This window comes from Antechinus flavipes, chromosome 5 (assembly GCF_016432865.1).
Source record: "Antechinus flavipes isolate AdamAnt ecotype Samford, QLD, Australia chromosome 5, AdamAnt_v2, whole genome shotgun sequence".
NCBI classification, from domain to species: Eukaryota; Metazoa; Chordata; class Mammalia; order Dasyuromorphia; family Dasyuridae; genus Antechinus; species Antechinus flavipes.
The window spans coordinates 85,120,854-85,137,496 of NC_067402.1; the positions used below are offsets into that span (position 1 = coordinate 85,120,854).

Below are 16,643 nucleotides of genomic sequence, written 5' to 3' on the forward strand. Positions count from 1 at the left end.
GAAAATGTGAGATTATAATGTTTGAAAGAATACCAAATATGTATATCAAAGCCCTCTAATATGACAGAAATTAAGAAAAAGAGAAAGTCTGAAGCAAGCATTGAACTCAACGGCAAGAGCCCCTGAGGACACAGAATTAGCAGAAAACAACTATGAGGATTCTGACTTGGATGGTAGATATAGAGTGAACCAACATATCTGAGGTCTTATTTTTAGTGCTTTAAGGGTTTTTGGTTTTTTTTTTTTTGTTGGTAGGTTTTTTTTTTTTTTTTAGTTTAAATACCAAATAAATATGCATACAGAACTTGAGTTATTCATCCATTAACACCCCACGAATAGCACACCTCTTTTTGTAATCATACAAATATTCATAAGTTCTTTTTAGAGAAAAAGTAAGATAGTAGCAGATTAAGGATAGCTTTGAGTGTGACCTTTATTGGCAGATGATAGGAAATCAATGAAAAATTTGAATAGCGATATGATCATATCAATGATTAAGAAAGAAAAGGATCTAGATGGAATGGAAGGAAAAGAAACCAGAAAACATACTGAGATCACTTTTTGTTATAGCAAAGAACCAGAAACAAAGTAGATGCCTACTGACTGGAACTAAATAATTTATATAACATGAATAAAACAGAATGTCATTTCAAAATAAGACACAATAAATATGAAGAATATAGGGAAGTCTGAGAAGACATAAAATGAAACAAAGTAAAAATTAACAGGAAAACAGCATACTAGTACATAATTTTTTTTAAAAAAACCTAAACTGAAGAGTATAAAATATATTGTCTAGAATAGCACCAATGGAGAAGGCCTAAGAATTTACTTTCCTCCATTATCTTCAGAAATAGAACATAGCATGTACTACTGGACTTGGCTGAGAAATGGCTGATTTTAGTAAACTGATTTTTTTCTCTTTTTTTTTTTTTTTTTTTTTACTTATTGTAGGGATTCTAGGTGGAAGGAAAATGAGGAACATATTAAGAAATGAAAGAAATGTAACAACAGTAAGTATCCATAAAAACTTAGGAATATAGAGGAAATGACATAGTCCAAAATAGTGGATATAGCAATAGTAATATGAATAAAAAAGATGAATTGTGGGCAATAGTACAGATGTAGAAGTGATAGAATTTGGTGGGTAATTAGACATGATAGGAAAGTATAGGAAGAATTAATAGCAGATTCAAGATTTTAAAAACAGAAGTATGAGTAAAAAAAGAATAGTAAAGGTATTCAATCAAGTTCTAGGAAAAGATAGTAAAGCTAGTTTCAAATATATTAAATCTGAAATGCGAGAAACCCAAGTGAAAATGCCCTACTGGCATTTGTAGAATGAAGGTCTCAACATTTAAAAAAAAAAAAAAAAAAGATCTCAAATATATCATTAGCATAAATTTGAGTTTAAATTATAGAAGTTAACAAGAACATAAAAAGGGGAACAAGAAAATAGGAAAACAATACCCAAGTGTGTGATGGTTTAAAAGTAAAGAAGGAAAAAGGACTATCTCAGAAAGAATCAATAAGAGAAAAAGATCATCCAGGGACTTACAAAAGAGGAGGAGGGAAAGAATTTGAACAAAAAGGTTTGGATTAGATTAGTTCATAAAAGGAAAGGAACTACTTTTGACAAGATGGTGAAGTAAGTAGCAAAGATTAATCCCAATTCTCCTGTACTACCTCAAAAGAATGACAAATAACCCAAACCAAAAAACGATGTCAACAATGAACAAAAAAATGGGGGAGGTATGGGGGGGAGAGGGAGGGGGACAGATATGCCAAGTAAATTGAACAAAACTGATAAATTACAAGCAAGAGATGTCCAATTAAATGAATACATGTAATAAAAAGAGAGATGAAATTCCTACAAAGCAAAATCAAGGCTGGCATAACCATATACCCTCGAGAACAAATAATCAATGTCACAAGAAACGGCAAAGTAATTCTAAACAAGAATATAAATAACATTGACAGAAGAGGAATAAGATTAGCAATAAAGAATTAAGATAAATCTGTGAATTGAGAAACTATAAAAGATAGTGGAAAAATTAAATGGTTATCTCTGAGGAAGAGGCAAAAATAAAGTGTGCAGAGACAGAATAACAAACAGGACCAAAAACAAAAAACAAACAAACAAACAAACAAACAAAAAAAAAAAAAAAACCACAGAGACAGAAGGCATCATTAGAATTTTAGAAAACAAAAGGAAGAAATCTAGAGGACAGAATTCAATAAAACAATTGTTGAGTACCAAAACAAAAACAAACCCCAGAAACAAACCACTCAAAAAAAAAAAAAAAAAAAAAAACCTACATTCTATATTCTAAGAATCTTACCTAAAAAAGTCATTCTAAATATTGCTAACAGAGAAAATAATAGAAATTATTTGGTTCATAGATTATCAGCAAAGAAGGATCCTAATTTTAAAACATCAGGCTATAAAGTTACCAAAATCCAGTTTCTCAGAAAAAGGGATGCTTAAACCAATTAGTAGGATATAAAATACATCAATTAAAACTACAAGAAAACTCAATAAGGGTTAAAAATGAAAGCTAAAATGAAATATACCTCAACATTAATTAAAATGGCCACTACTCCAAGATTATCTATCCCAAAGAACCAAATACAATCCATCAAAGAAAAATCTGGATCTTCAATAAAATTATTTCTTTTCTGATAAGAAATTCAATTTCAGGCAAAACTTTTGACATATAAAACTTAACAGATGAAATTTTAACAAGGAAATTTAATCCAATTAAAGAATAAAAGATTATTCAAGATTATTTTCCTCGAAGAAAGATATAAGCTTACTGCAGCTTTTTAGTCCTGGTATAAGATAAAATCTAGCATAAGGATCATTTTTTAAAAGGCTAGCAACTAAGAGAAGCAACCAGGAGAACACTGTACAAAGTAATAGCAAGTTTATGTGACGATCAACTATGGACCTAGCTCTTTTCAGCAATGTGGTTCCAATAGACTTGGAATGGTAAATATCATCTGCATTCAAAGAGAGAACTATGGAGACTGAATGTGGTTCAAAGCATAAAATTTTCAACTTTTTTTGTTTGTTCTTTTTCTTGCTTGTATTTTTTTCTGTTTTGGTCTGATTTTTCTTGTACAACATGATAAATATGGAAATATCTTTAAAAGGACTGTACATGTATCAATTGTATCAGATTGCTTGCTATCTTGGGGAAGGGGGGAGGTAAAAGAGGAAGGGAGAAAAAAATTGGAACAAAATAATACAAAAATGAATGTTGAAAACTATCTTTATATGTATTTGGAAAATAAAATACTATTGAAAATTCTTTAAAAAGTCCAAAGGGAGGGTGGAGGGGGGAAGACTTTTAAGTTACAAAGTTATATGCCAACATATAATTGGTATAGGCAGTTTCAGAACCCAGAACATTTCTGATATCAACATAGTCACAGATCTAGACCAAAATACAATCTTACTTCCTCACTCCTCAAAAAAGATAAATTAGTTTATATCAATCAAGTTCTTAAAAGAACTTAAAAGAAAATGAGAAAAGGGAATACAGGTAGAGGGATTAACCTTAGTAAAGTGTGGTTTGGCAGATAGAATCAAGTATTTCATACTAAAAGTAATTTTAAATGGAATTCCTCTTTCTAGTTCTCTGTTGGTTTTTATTGGCAACATATAGGTGCGTTTATTTCATAAGCTAAAATTCTGCTGATGTTAACTGTTTCAATTAGTTTTTCAATTGATTCTCCAGGGTTATCTAAGTAAGCCATTGTATTGGCTGTAAAAGTGATAGTTTTGTTTCCTTTTTGTCTATGTGAATTCCACATAGCCAATCTGTTTCTTGTTTTACTGCATGCAGCTAGCATTTCTAATACAATGTTAAATAGTAATGGTGATATCATTGCTTCACCTCTGAAAGGCTGCTAGTTTATCCCCATTACTGATAATAATTGCTCTTAGTTTTAGACAGATAACCTTTTCTTTTAACGAAAGTTCCATATTATTGATCTATAAGAAACAATCAGCAGGATGATTTCAGAAAGACCTGGAGAGACTTATATGAAACGATGCTACATGCAGTGAGTTGAACCAAAAGTTCATTGTACATAGCAGCAGGATTTTACAATTATCAATCTACAATTTTACTCTAATCAATCTGGGACATGGTTCTTTTCAACAATGAAGTGATGGCCTTGAGAGAGCTATCTGCATCCAAAGAGAAGACTGGAGACTACATGTGGATCGCAACATAGTAGTGTCTTTTTTTTTTTTTTGGGGGGGGGGGAGGAGGGCCTGTTGTTTGCTTTTGTTTTGTTTTCTTTATCAATTTTTGTCTGATTTTTCTTGTGCAGCCTGATAATTGCGAAACCGTGTAGAAGAACTGCACATGTTTTAACTACATTGCATTAGTTCAGAGAAATGCAAATTAAGACAACTCTGAGATACCACTACACACCTGTCATACTGGCTACAATGACAGGAAAGATAATGCAGAATGTTGGAGGGGATGTGGGAAACCAGGGACACTAGTACATTGCTGGTGGAATTGTGAATACATCCAACCATTCTGGAGAGCAATTTGGAACTATACTCAAAAAGTTATCAACTGTGCATACCCTTTAATCCAGCAGTGTTTCTACTGGGCTTATATCCCAAAGAAATCTTAAAGAAGAGAAAAGGACCTGTATGTGCCAAAATGTTTGTGGCAGCCCTCTTTTGAGTGGCCAGAAACTGGAAACTAAGTAGATGCCCATCAATTGGAGAATGGCTGAATAAATTGTGGTATATGAATATTATGGAATATTATTGTTCAGTAAGAAATGACCAACAGGATGATTTCAGAAAGGCCCAGAGAGACTTACACAAACTGATGCTGAGTGAAACAAGCAGGGCCAGGAGATCGTTATATACTTCAACAACAATATTATATGATGATCAATTCTGATGGACCTGGCCCTCTTCAGCAGTGAGATGAACCAAATCAGTTCCAATGGAGCAGTAATGAACTGAACCAGCTACGCCCAGAGAAATAACTCTGGGAGATAACTAAGAATCATTACATTGAATTCCCAATCCCTATATTTTTGCCTGCCTGCATTTTGGATTTCCTTCACAGGCTAATTGTACAATATTTCAGAGTCCGATTCTTTTTGTACAGCAAAATAACGGTATGGTCATGTATACTTATTGTATGTCTAAATTATACTTTAATATATTTAACATCTACTGGTCATCCTGCCATCTAGGGGAGGAGGTGGGGGGAAGGAAGGGAAAAATTGGAACAAAAGGTTTGGCAATTATCAATGCTGTAAAATTACCCATATATATAACTTATAAATAAAAAGCTATTAAAAAATAAAATAAAATAAAATGAAATGAACTGGACAAGGGAAAAAATATATATATATTGGATTAGTTGCTAGGGAAGGGGAGGGAAAAGGGAGGAAAAATTTTGCAATACAAAGTTTTGCAAGGGTCAATTTGCAAGTTTTTAAAAATTATGTATATGTTTTGAAAATAAAATATTTTAAAATAAAAAAAAGAATCAAGTCCATAATTGTATCATAAAAGTAATTTGATAGTATCATTCATTTTCTTATTTTTCTTCAAAAAATTATATAATATTCAAATTAAATTTACTTTAATAAAAATCTACCTTCAAATTTAAAAAAATTAAGTTAGTTCCATTTATTCCTATGCTTTCTAATGCTTTTCATAGAAATGAGTATTGTATTTTGTCAAGTTTTTTCCTGCATCTATTAAAATGTTACTTTTTGTTGATTTTTCTATGTTAACTATGTTTTTTGCCCTGTAAATATGCTTCTAATTTTCCTAACACTGAACTACTCCTACCTTCCTGTTATAAATCCAGTCTGGTCATAATACATGATCTATATATTACTACAATTTCCTTGACAACATTTTATTTAAATTTTTTGCATCTATATTTATTAGGAAAAACGATGCATAGATTTCTTTGTGTTTGTTTTTTTTTTTTTTAAGTCTCTGTAGTTTCAGTTTCAAGACCACATTTGTCACAGAAGCAATTTCATGGGTCTTCTTTATTTTTTTCAAACAGTTCACCTAGCATTGTAATTAAAAATTACTTAAATGTTTGGTAAATTAAACTTATAAATCCATCTGATCCTGAAGTATTTTTTTTTCTTGGGGAATTTATTCATGATTTGTTCCATTTCTTTTTTTTAAGAAAGGGTTATTTAAATATTCTGTTTGCCATTCTGTTAATCTAGGCAATGTATATTTTTGTAAATAACTATCCATTTATTGGCACATAGTTGGGAATTTGTTTTGCTGTGCTGTGTATATTTATAGAAAGTGTTTCAGGGCAGCTAGTTGGTGCAGTGGAGCACCAGCCCTGAAGACAGGGGGACCCGAGTTCAAATCTGATCTCAGGCACTTAACAATTCTTAGCTGTGTGACTAAGTCAGTTAATCCCAAGTGCCCCAGCAAACCCAGGGAGAGAGAGGATTTTATTTTTTGCTTATTTTGTTAAGTTATAATGTTGTTATTTGGTTTTCTGGAGGCCTTTGAGCAGCCTTTGTTTCAGTAGATTAATCACCATAAGAACAGCCAGATGTTAAAGTTCAAATCCTTTATTATCTCCTTCACAGTCTAGTTTCCTTGCCTGGAACCCAGCTAGCTTTCTGGAGAGCCTTTCAGACCAGCCTTGGTCTCAGTTGGGGAAGTGCAGGAAGCCAGGCCAGTCACAGTGGTGATGAAAATGGAATTGAATCTGGCTCCTTGGCTCCAAGAACTTGGGCTCCTGCCTCCAGTCCTCTTGTCTTCTCTGGCTCTCTCTCCAAGCCTCTCGGTCCCCCAAGAGAGCCACCAAGAACCTGACCGAAGATGGAATGAATCTTGTCCAGTCCATGCTGGCTGTTATGTATTCCATTATCATAGGTGTGAATCTTGTGGAACTATATTAAATACTAAGTACATGAACTGAACTAGAGAACTATTAAGCACCATGCTAAACTAGATAACCATTGTTCTTTATCAATTCCACTGACTTAACACCTTGTAAGAATCCTTGTGTCAGAGTTCTGGCCCATTACATTAAGTGAAGGGAAATTGAGGACAGCAGACAGGAGAGGCAATTATAAAGAAAAAAATGTTTTTCATGTCTAATATATGGTTGATGGTATGAGTCTGAAGCTTAAGAGAGATAAAGCTAAAACCTGCATAGAAGTGATAATCAAACCTGTGTGTAAAGAATTTACTGAGAGAGAATGTATATGCAAAGAGAAGATTGGCTTAGGAAAAAGGCAAAATTAGGGGAGCTAATATGAATAATAAGCCAGAAAAGAAAGAAGTAGTCAAGCAGAAGAGCAGCAATACACTAACACATATAGAGAAGAGAGTATTTAGGAGGGTGGTAGAAATGTCAAATGCTATAAAGAGTACAAAAAGAATGAGGAGAGGGGGGAAAAAAAACACAGGATTTCATAATATGCCATTTGGAACTTTGAAAAGAGTTGAATGAAGAATTGAAAAGTCAGACTGTAAAGGATTGAGAAGTGAAAGAAGAAGAAGAAGACAGTAATATGTGTAAACATTGGAGTTTAGTTGAGAAATGAGAGGCAGGATGATAGTGTAAAGGGATAGAAGAATTTAGTGAGGGCTTTTAAAATATAGAGGATATGAACTGATACAAAGTGAAGTGAGCAGAACCAGGACAACAATATCTACATAGTAATAGTAATATTTTAAGGATGATCGACCATGAAAGACTTAGCTACTCTAATCAAGATAATTCCAACAGATTAATTAAAAAACCCTCCCATGTCCAGAGAGAAAACTGATGAAGTCTTGAATACAAATTAAAGCATTTTTTAAATTTTATTTTTCTCGTATGAGTATTTTCTTTTGCAACAATTCTAACATGGAAATGTTTTGCATGGGTTCGCATGCATAGTCTATATCACACTGCTTGCCTTCTCTTTTTTAAATTTTATCATTATAGCTTCTTTTGCAAACATATGCATGGGTAATTTTTCAACACTGACCCTTGCAAAACCTTCTGTTTCAACTGTTCCCCTCATTCCTCCCACGCCCTCCCCTAAATGGCAGGTAGTCCAATACATTTTAAATACATTAAAGTATATGTTAAATCCAATATATATGTATATATATTTATACAGTTATCTTGCTGCATAAGAAAAATCGGATCTAGAAAGAAAGAAAACTGAGAAGGAAAACAAAAATGCAAGCAAACAATAACAGAAAGAATGGAAATGCTATGTTGTGGTCCACACTCATTTCCCATAGTTCTTTCTCTGGGTGTAACTGATTCTCTTCTTTACTGAACAATTGTAACTTATCTGAATCATGTCATTGTTGAAAAGAGCCACATCCATCAGAGTTGATCATCTTATAATCTTGTTGTTGCCATGTATAATGATCTCCCAGTTCTGCTTATTTCACTTAGCATCAATTCATATAAGTCTCTCCAGGACTCTCTGAAATCATCCCGTTGGTCATTTCTTACATAACAATAATATTCCATTACAGCACCCATACAGCATAATTTATTCAGCCATTCTCCAATTGATGGGCATCCATTTAATTTCCAGTTTCTAACCATTACAAAAAAGGGCTGCCACAAACATTTTTGCACATGTGGGTCCCTTTCCCTTCTTTAAGATCTCTTTGGAATATAAGCTCAGTAGTAACACTGCTGGATCAAAGGGTACACTGCTTGCCTTCTCAAAGGACAGGGGAGAAGAGGCAGAGAAAAAATTTGGAACTCATTTAAAAAGAAAAATTCTAAAAATTGCCCATGTAATTTGAAAATATTTACAAAAGAAAATTATAGTAAAAAAATGGAGGAGACAGGTATGTTTATAGGAAAGAAAAAACAGCAAAAGTGAAGAGAGATAAAAGGGAATTATGAGGGCGATTTGCCCTCATAAGGGAAGTATGTGAAGATACATGTATAGGAACATGTCTTGGTAAAGAGTTCTTCATGACACTGAATTAAAGCAGAGGATAGGGATATGTGAAGGGGTTTTGAGATGTAGAAGGAAAAAAAAGGACCTCAACACTGATAGCTTTTATTTTTTCAGTCCCAGATAGTAGAAATCTATAAAGCAAAGTGGCTAACTGAAAAAGATGAAGGGAAGGCATGGGTTATTTGAAGAGAGCAAAAACAATATGAAATAGCCCTCTTGGGAAGTATGACAGAGAATCAATTAAGAAAATAGGATTGCTTGGCTGTAGGGATTGAGATTAACAAAACTGAAGATTAGAAGGTTTAGAAAGATAGAGAGTATGGTGGGAACAAGGGATTCCTGATAAGTGGCTAATGTTTCATTGTAGTGAAAGACATCATGGTCAAAAGCTCATTGTAAAGAAGCAAATGTCTCATACCTGGGGAGTAGCTAAACAAGCTGTGGCACATGCATGCAATGGAATATTACTGTATGACATGAAACAAGGTATAAGAATTCAGGAACATGGGAATTTTTTAAGAAAAAGCTGTACATGGGGAAAAATAAACTCCCAAACAAAAACTGTGGCATTATAATAAATAAATACATCCTTGAAAGATTTTTTTTTTAAATACACTTACCTCTCTTCACTGGTCAAATGAGTCAATTACTCAACAAGTATTTATTAAAAACTTACTGTGACACATGCTATGCTAACATAGTCCCTGTACATGGAATAGGTTAGATTCAAAGGTGTTTGACAAACCCAAAGACACCAGTTTCTGGGATAAGAATGCATTATTTGACAAAAATTGCTGGGAAAATTGGAAATCAGTATGGCAGAAACTAGGCATTGACCCTCACTTAACACCGTACACCAAGATAAGATCAAAATGGGTTCATGACCTAGGCATAAAGAATGAGTTTATAAATAAATTGGAAGAGCATAGAATAGTTTACCTCGCAGACCTGTGGAAGAGGGAGGAATTTATGACCAAAGAAGAACTAGAGATCACTATTGACCACAACATAGAAAATTTTGATTATATCAAATTGAAAAGTTTTTGTACAAACAAAACAAATGCAAACAAGATTAGAAGGGAAACAATAAACTGGGAAAACATTTTTACAATCAAAGGTTCTGATAAAGGCCTCATTTCCAAAATATATAGAGAATTGACTCTAATTTATAAGAAATCAAACCATTCTCCAATTGATAAATGGTCAAAGGATATGAACAGACAATTCTCAGACGAAGAAATTGAAACTATTTATAGACATATGAAAATATGCTCCAAATCATTATTAATCAGAGAAATGCAAATTAAAACAACTCTGAGATACCACTACACACCTATCAGATTGGCTAGAATGACAGGGAAAGATAATGCGGAATGTTGGAGGGGATGTGGGAAAAAATACATTGTTGGTGGAATTGTGAACACATCCAGCCATTCTGGAGAGCAATTTGGAACTATGCTCAAAAAGTTATCAAACTGTGCATACCCTTTGATTCAGCAGTGTTTTTACTGGGCTTATACCCCAAAGAGATACTAAAGAAAGGAAAGGGACCTGTATGTGCCAAAATGTTTGTGGCAGCCCTGTTTGTAGTGGCTAGAAGCTGGAAAATGAAAGTATGTCCATCAATTGGAGAATGGTTGAGTAAATTGTGGTATATGAATGTTATGGAATATTATTGTTCTGTAAGGAATGACCAGCAGGATGAATACAGAGAGGCTTGGAGAGACTTACATGAACTGATGCTGAGTGAAATGAGCAGGACCAGGAGATCATTATATACCTCAACAACGATACTGTTTGAGGATGTATTCTGATGGAAGTGGATCTCTTCGATAAAGAGAACCTTAATTGATCAAAGATGGACAGAAGCAGCTACACCCAAAGAAAGAACACTGGGAAATGAATATAAACTGCTTGCATTTTTGTTTTTCTTCCCGGGTTATTTATATCTTCTGAATTCAAATCTCCCTGTGCAACAAGAAAACTGTTCGGTTCTGCACACATATATTGTATCCAGGATATACTGTAACCTATTCAACATGTAAAGGACTGCTTGCCATCTGGGGGAAGGGGTGGAGGGAGGGAGGGGAAAAATTGGAACAGAAGTGAATGCAAGGGATAATGCTGTAAAAAATTACCTTGGCATGCATTCTATCAATAAAAAGATATTAAAAAAAAAAAAAACCATAGTCCCTGTACTCAGAAAACTCAGTCTAAAAGGGAGAAAACATGCAAGTAATTATATGCCTACAAAATATACATAGTATAAATTCAAGGAAGGCACTAGAAATGCCAGGAACAATCTCTTACAGAAGATAGAATTTAAGTTCAGTCTGATAGAGGTAGCTGGAGGTTAGAAGAAAGAATATTCCAAGCATAGGAGATAATCCTAAGTAAATAAGCACTGAATCAGGAAATAGAATGCCAAGTATATAAGGAATAAGTTGGTCAGTGATCACACAATATGTGAATAGAGTAAAAGTTGAGACAGAAAAATAGAAAGGGGCCAGGGTATGAAGAGCATTAAATGTCGGGGGGATTTTGTATTTGATCCTAAAAAAATTCATCAGAATTGAAGTAGGAGTGATGATCTGTACTTTAGGAAAATCTTCCAATTAGAAAAAACGAAGTGGATAGAGACACAGAGAAACCAAGCAAAAAATTAATAGTCCAAGCACAAGATATCAAAGAGCCTATTTGAGAGTGCTAGTTCTGGGAGTAGAAAAGGATTATTGTGAAGACAGAAATGACAACAGTTGACAATCAATGAGATATATAGGATGGGTACAAATGAAGAGTAGAATATGATACCCAAGTTGCAAACTTAGATGAGTGGGAGACTGGTGGTACTCTAAGAGTACTCTAAGTTGTGAAGTAGAGAGCTTTTCTTGAGAAAGATAATGAATTCAAATCTGAATGTGTTGAGATTAAGATGTCTATTGGACAACCATGATGAAATGTTCAAAAGAAACAGATAATGGGAGACCAGAAGTCAATAGAGATTGTGAAGATATCATCTACCTAAGGATGATAAATGAAATCATAGGAACTAATCAGATCACCAAGAGAAATAGAATAAATGTTCTCAACACAGAGAGTTGAGATAAACCCAGAATAACCTGGACAGAAGTATTCAGCAAAGAAGACTAGGAAAGAACAATTAGAAAAATAGGAGAACCAGTATACAGTAATGTCATGGAAACCTAGAGAGGGGAGAGAGTATCAATGAGCAAAAAGTAATTAACAGTGACAACAGCTTTAAAGAGGTCAACAGGGATAAGAATTGAGAAATGTTGTTTAACTTGCCATTTTCCTCTTTGAAAGTCCTGTACCTAACACAGTACCTCACACACAGAAGGTATTTAATAAATGACTGTTAAATTGAGAAAAAACAATAATTAAGGATATTTAAGAATCTAGAAGTATAACAGCCTTCTATTTTATTAGGATGTCTTCCAGTTCAAATGTAAAATTCCATGACTATATAAAGTAGTGCTTTCCAAACTAGAATTTATTCCTGACAGGTAAAAATGTCTCAATTTTCAATCCCTAAACATTACAGTCTCCAAAGCAAGCAAGTAAAGGGACTTCTGGTCAAAAAAGGCATAAAGCAAGTTCAAATTTTTGCCTTTTTCTCTAACTAATAAAAACCAAGGGTGTAGACCCTTAGAAGTTTGTAAGACTAGAGTTCCATCATTTGCAGTAAAAATTTTAAATGTTATAAAATACAAGGAAGTAGGTGGTGCAACGAATAAAGCAACAGCCCTGGAGTCAGAAAAACCTGAGTTCAAATTTGACCTCAGATACTTTCTAGCTATTGATACCTGGGCAAGCCACTTAACGTTTCTGTTCCCCTCTTCCACAAAAAAAAAAAAAAAAAAATACACATACACACATACACACACGAAATAAAACTGATTAAGTGTTTGAATAAATTATATTTAACATTTATTTTAATGTCAACATGATGACTGAGTAAATTAAGTATACAAATCTCCATTGCTCAAGAAGGTAACTTCATACTTAAAAGAGCTATGATCTCTTCAGTGTGACATTTTTTCAAAGCAAAAAAGTAATTTAGGTTAGGATTATGGTGTTTTTCTTCTTTAATATATAATGGTTCTCTCTGTGGGAGCAGGTTTCTTGGGGAGGTTTTCTGGAGGCAGCTTTAGTTTCAGTTAAAAGTAATAATTACTCCAAACGCAGCCAGGTGATAAAAGTTCAAACGTTTATTTTTTATCTCTTTCCTTGGGCCCGGTTTGCTTAGAGGCCTATCTCTCTGCTTGGTTCCAAGAGCTCTTGCAGTTGTCGTTTGCCTCTGCTTTCTTCAGCCTCTAGCCAGCAGAAAGATGGAAGATGGAATGAATCTCTCTTGCCTCCGAGAGAGGGCTTCTGGCTCTCAATTTCCCAGAGTGCTGAATGTGATTTCACCTCCTGCGTCTCCTTAACTGAACTGACTCTCCCCTCTCAATCTTTTCAGTTAAACTCCCAACTGAGCCTCTGTTCTCTTTTTATATATGATCTCCCAAAGGTTGACTCCTCCCCTCCGAGGGAAGGATTAAGGGAGATGTGAATTCACAAAGTTACAAAGTTAACTTTTGTGAATCTCCCATCTTTGTGAACTCCAATGAGTACTTAAATACTTCTTGTTTATATGAGCTCCCAAAAGGTGTGAACACAAGCATTGTTTCCATTAGTTCCACTTAGTACCTTGTTTCTTCTGGCCCATAACATCTCCTTGTTCTTAGTGAACCATGCTAAATTAGATAACTATTGTCTCTATCAACCCTAATGACTTTACACTTTGTAAGGATTCCAACATAGGATATTACATCCTAACAAAGAGAGCTAACCAAAACTATTATAGGATTCTTTGGAAAATATAGTATTTTCATAAACATGAAATCTCTCTATCACTATGCTGTGGCAGAACTGGCTTTATGAATAATAGCTGAAAACATTCACTACCTGATGGCCAACTTTTAGTGATTAAAACCTTTCCAAACCTAAGTAGCCAAGTCCTCTCCTGAGAAAATCTACACCAAACACATATATGGAAAAATTTCAGACATAATGGGGTCTTCTAGAGCTTATCCACAAATAAGTTTTCAAAAATCCAAGATCATCATCATATCAAAATAAGACATCAGTGTAAGATATTAATATAGATAAGTGATTTTAGATATAGTCAACAATTATTAACATATACTTTCAATTTCCCCTAGATTTTCAAGTTCAAATACTGTATCTAACCCTCCTAGAAGTGAGGCAGGAGGACAAACTACAGTCCCTTCCCCTGATGATATCACAATTTAGGGAAATCTTATTCCTTTATTGTTCTCTCTTTCTGCCATCTTCTCTTATAAATGTATTTTGGTCTTTCCTCCACAACAACATAAAAAGGAAGTCTAATACACAATATGAAATAGAAAGTTATGGCTGTGATTTGATAGCTAAAAGGTGGCCAGCTCCTGTCTAGGAATCAAGAAAGCAAGAGTGAAAAGTAAACAAGAGCAGTTTATATGTCCACTGAGGTACAAACATTCTATACAGAATTTAGTGTGATCTCTCAATATTCAATGGAAATAATACTTTAGTTAAAAAATAAAGAAAATAATGCTTTCAGTATAAAATATTACTTTTTTATAAGTAAAATTCCTTCACAGATATATGAAAGAAATCAAACTTATTCTTCCCGTCCCCAAAAGGAAGAAAAAGGCACAAAGGCCAGAAGTTACAAAAATGTAAATTTAGACTGGATACAACATCCTAATAATGAGAATGACCAAACTAGAATAGACTTCTTTCAGAAATACCAGGTTCTCCCTTATTGAAGGTCTTCAGACAAAAGCTGGATAACCACATGTTGGTATAACGATAAATGATAGAGAGCTATTGATATCTTCAATCTTTAGTAGACTTCAAAGTCTACTAAAAATAGGAATAAAAGTTGTACTCAGGAATGATCAACCAAAAAGAATCAATTTTACAAAAAAGTATAAAATACGTTATTTTTTATCAAATATGTCTTTTCAAAATCTAGTGATAATTATGTAAGATGTATTGGAAAATTTATATATTTTTTTCTAATTTATATTATGTCATTAGCTATTCAATAGAGTTATAAAACTTATATAAAAGTTATATAACAGAAAATTACATTAATTTCTTGGAAAAAAAGTTAATTTATCAAGGAAGATTAAGCACATTATTATTAAGCTGCAGATTTTACACAGATTTAAGCCCAGACCTACAATAAGATAAACTTCCAGTTTTCAAACTTCTTCCACCAATGCATATTAATAACTCTTGTATCTCAGTCTTAAAGAATTAACTGGCACTAAGAAGTTAAATATCTTTTCTATAGTTACAGAATAAGAACATCACAAAGGTAGGAATTTAACCAGGACTTCCTGACATCAAAGTCCTTGAATCACTATGATATGCTGCCTTCTATTTTAAAATTACTACAAAAATATGCATTGTTTTCAACAATAAGATACACACACAAACACTCACAAACATATATACAAGTATCATATGTAATGATATATATGTGTGAGACACACTCACATATCCTAACTAAAAACAGTTGCTTAGGAATAATGCTAAAGATGACCAACTCCTGATTACAAAACCAAATGATCTAGTCAACAGTTTAAACATCTTCAATAATGTTTCCCTAATAAGTACATCTTAATAAAATGTGATATTATGTAATTTGTGACATACTATGAACTGTTTATTTTGTAAATAAGATATTAAGTCATTTTCCTTAAGCAAAGATCTAACAACTCTGTGACGTCCCATCTCAATCAATGTCAGGAGTTTCCTATTGCTTCTAGAACAAAATATAAACTCGCCTTTTAAAGTTTTTAAACCCCCTACTATACAACCCAGTCCCAATTTTTTCAGATTAAGCACCATCTTCTGCATGAAGCATTTGTAAATTCCAATCCATTAGTGTCCTCTCTCAAACTACTTTGTATTTAACTATTTATATATATTTATTCACTGTATATTTTTGCAATGTGTGTACCCACACAAAGACACACAATTTTATAGATACACACACATATATATGTTAAATGTCATTTTTGTCCCTTAAAATAGTTTTTATATACACAAAGAACTACAGAGAACCCGTTAATATGTATCTAACCTTCTATTAACATTAGAGTACAAATTGCTAGTCCAGGGGCCATAAAATTAATATATAGCATCTGAATATAAAAAATTTTAAGTACCTGTCCCAGTCATCATCCCCAGTTCTTCTTCTCCATGACCGTTCTGCACCAGGTTTATCAAACTGATCAAAGTCATCATCTGTAAAGAAAACTTAATTAAAAATAGTTCTTACCAGAATAAAACATGTATAATGCAAAAAAAATCTAAAGCAAGTAATAAAGAATTTTGGAAATCTATATAAAAGTTTATTATGAACTCTATATTTTTCAGTCTAATATAAAAGTTTGAAAAAGCTAATCAGCAATAATTAAGGTACTATTAGAGGAATACAATTCTTTATTTGGCACCATTGAGTGTAAGAAAATATCACTAAGTATAGGCACTGACTAGAGAAAATTGTGGCTTTGTAAGAAAAAATTTAGGGGAAAAAAAAAACCAAGGAAAATAACACAATGAAAAGAACATCATATTTAAGATCATAAGATCCAGAT

The 16,643-nt window shown here is 33.2% G+C and overlaps 1 protein-coding gene across 9 annotated transcripts in view; it reads right to left on the reverse strand.

Annotated features, from left to right (window-relative positions):
- Nucleotides 1-16,643, reverse strand: part of RBM33 (RNA binding motif protein 33) — a 170,416-nt gene that overhangs the window by 136,610 nt on the left and 17,163 nt on the right. For all 9 annotated transcript variants that reach the window (XM_051961072.1, XM_051961069.1, XM_051961075.1 and 6 more), the window contains exon 2: nt 16,212-16,290. In XM_051961072.1, the coding sequence (XP_051817032.1) occupies nt 16,212-16,290 (79 nt within the window). The remainder of the gene's footprint in view (nt 1-16,211; nt 16,291-16,643) is intronic.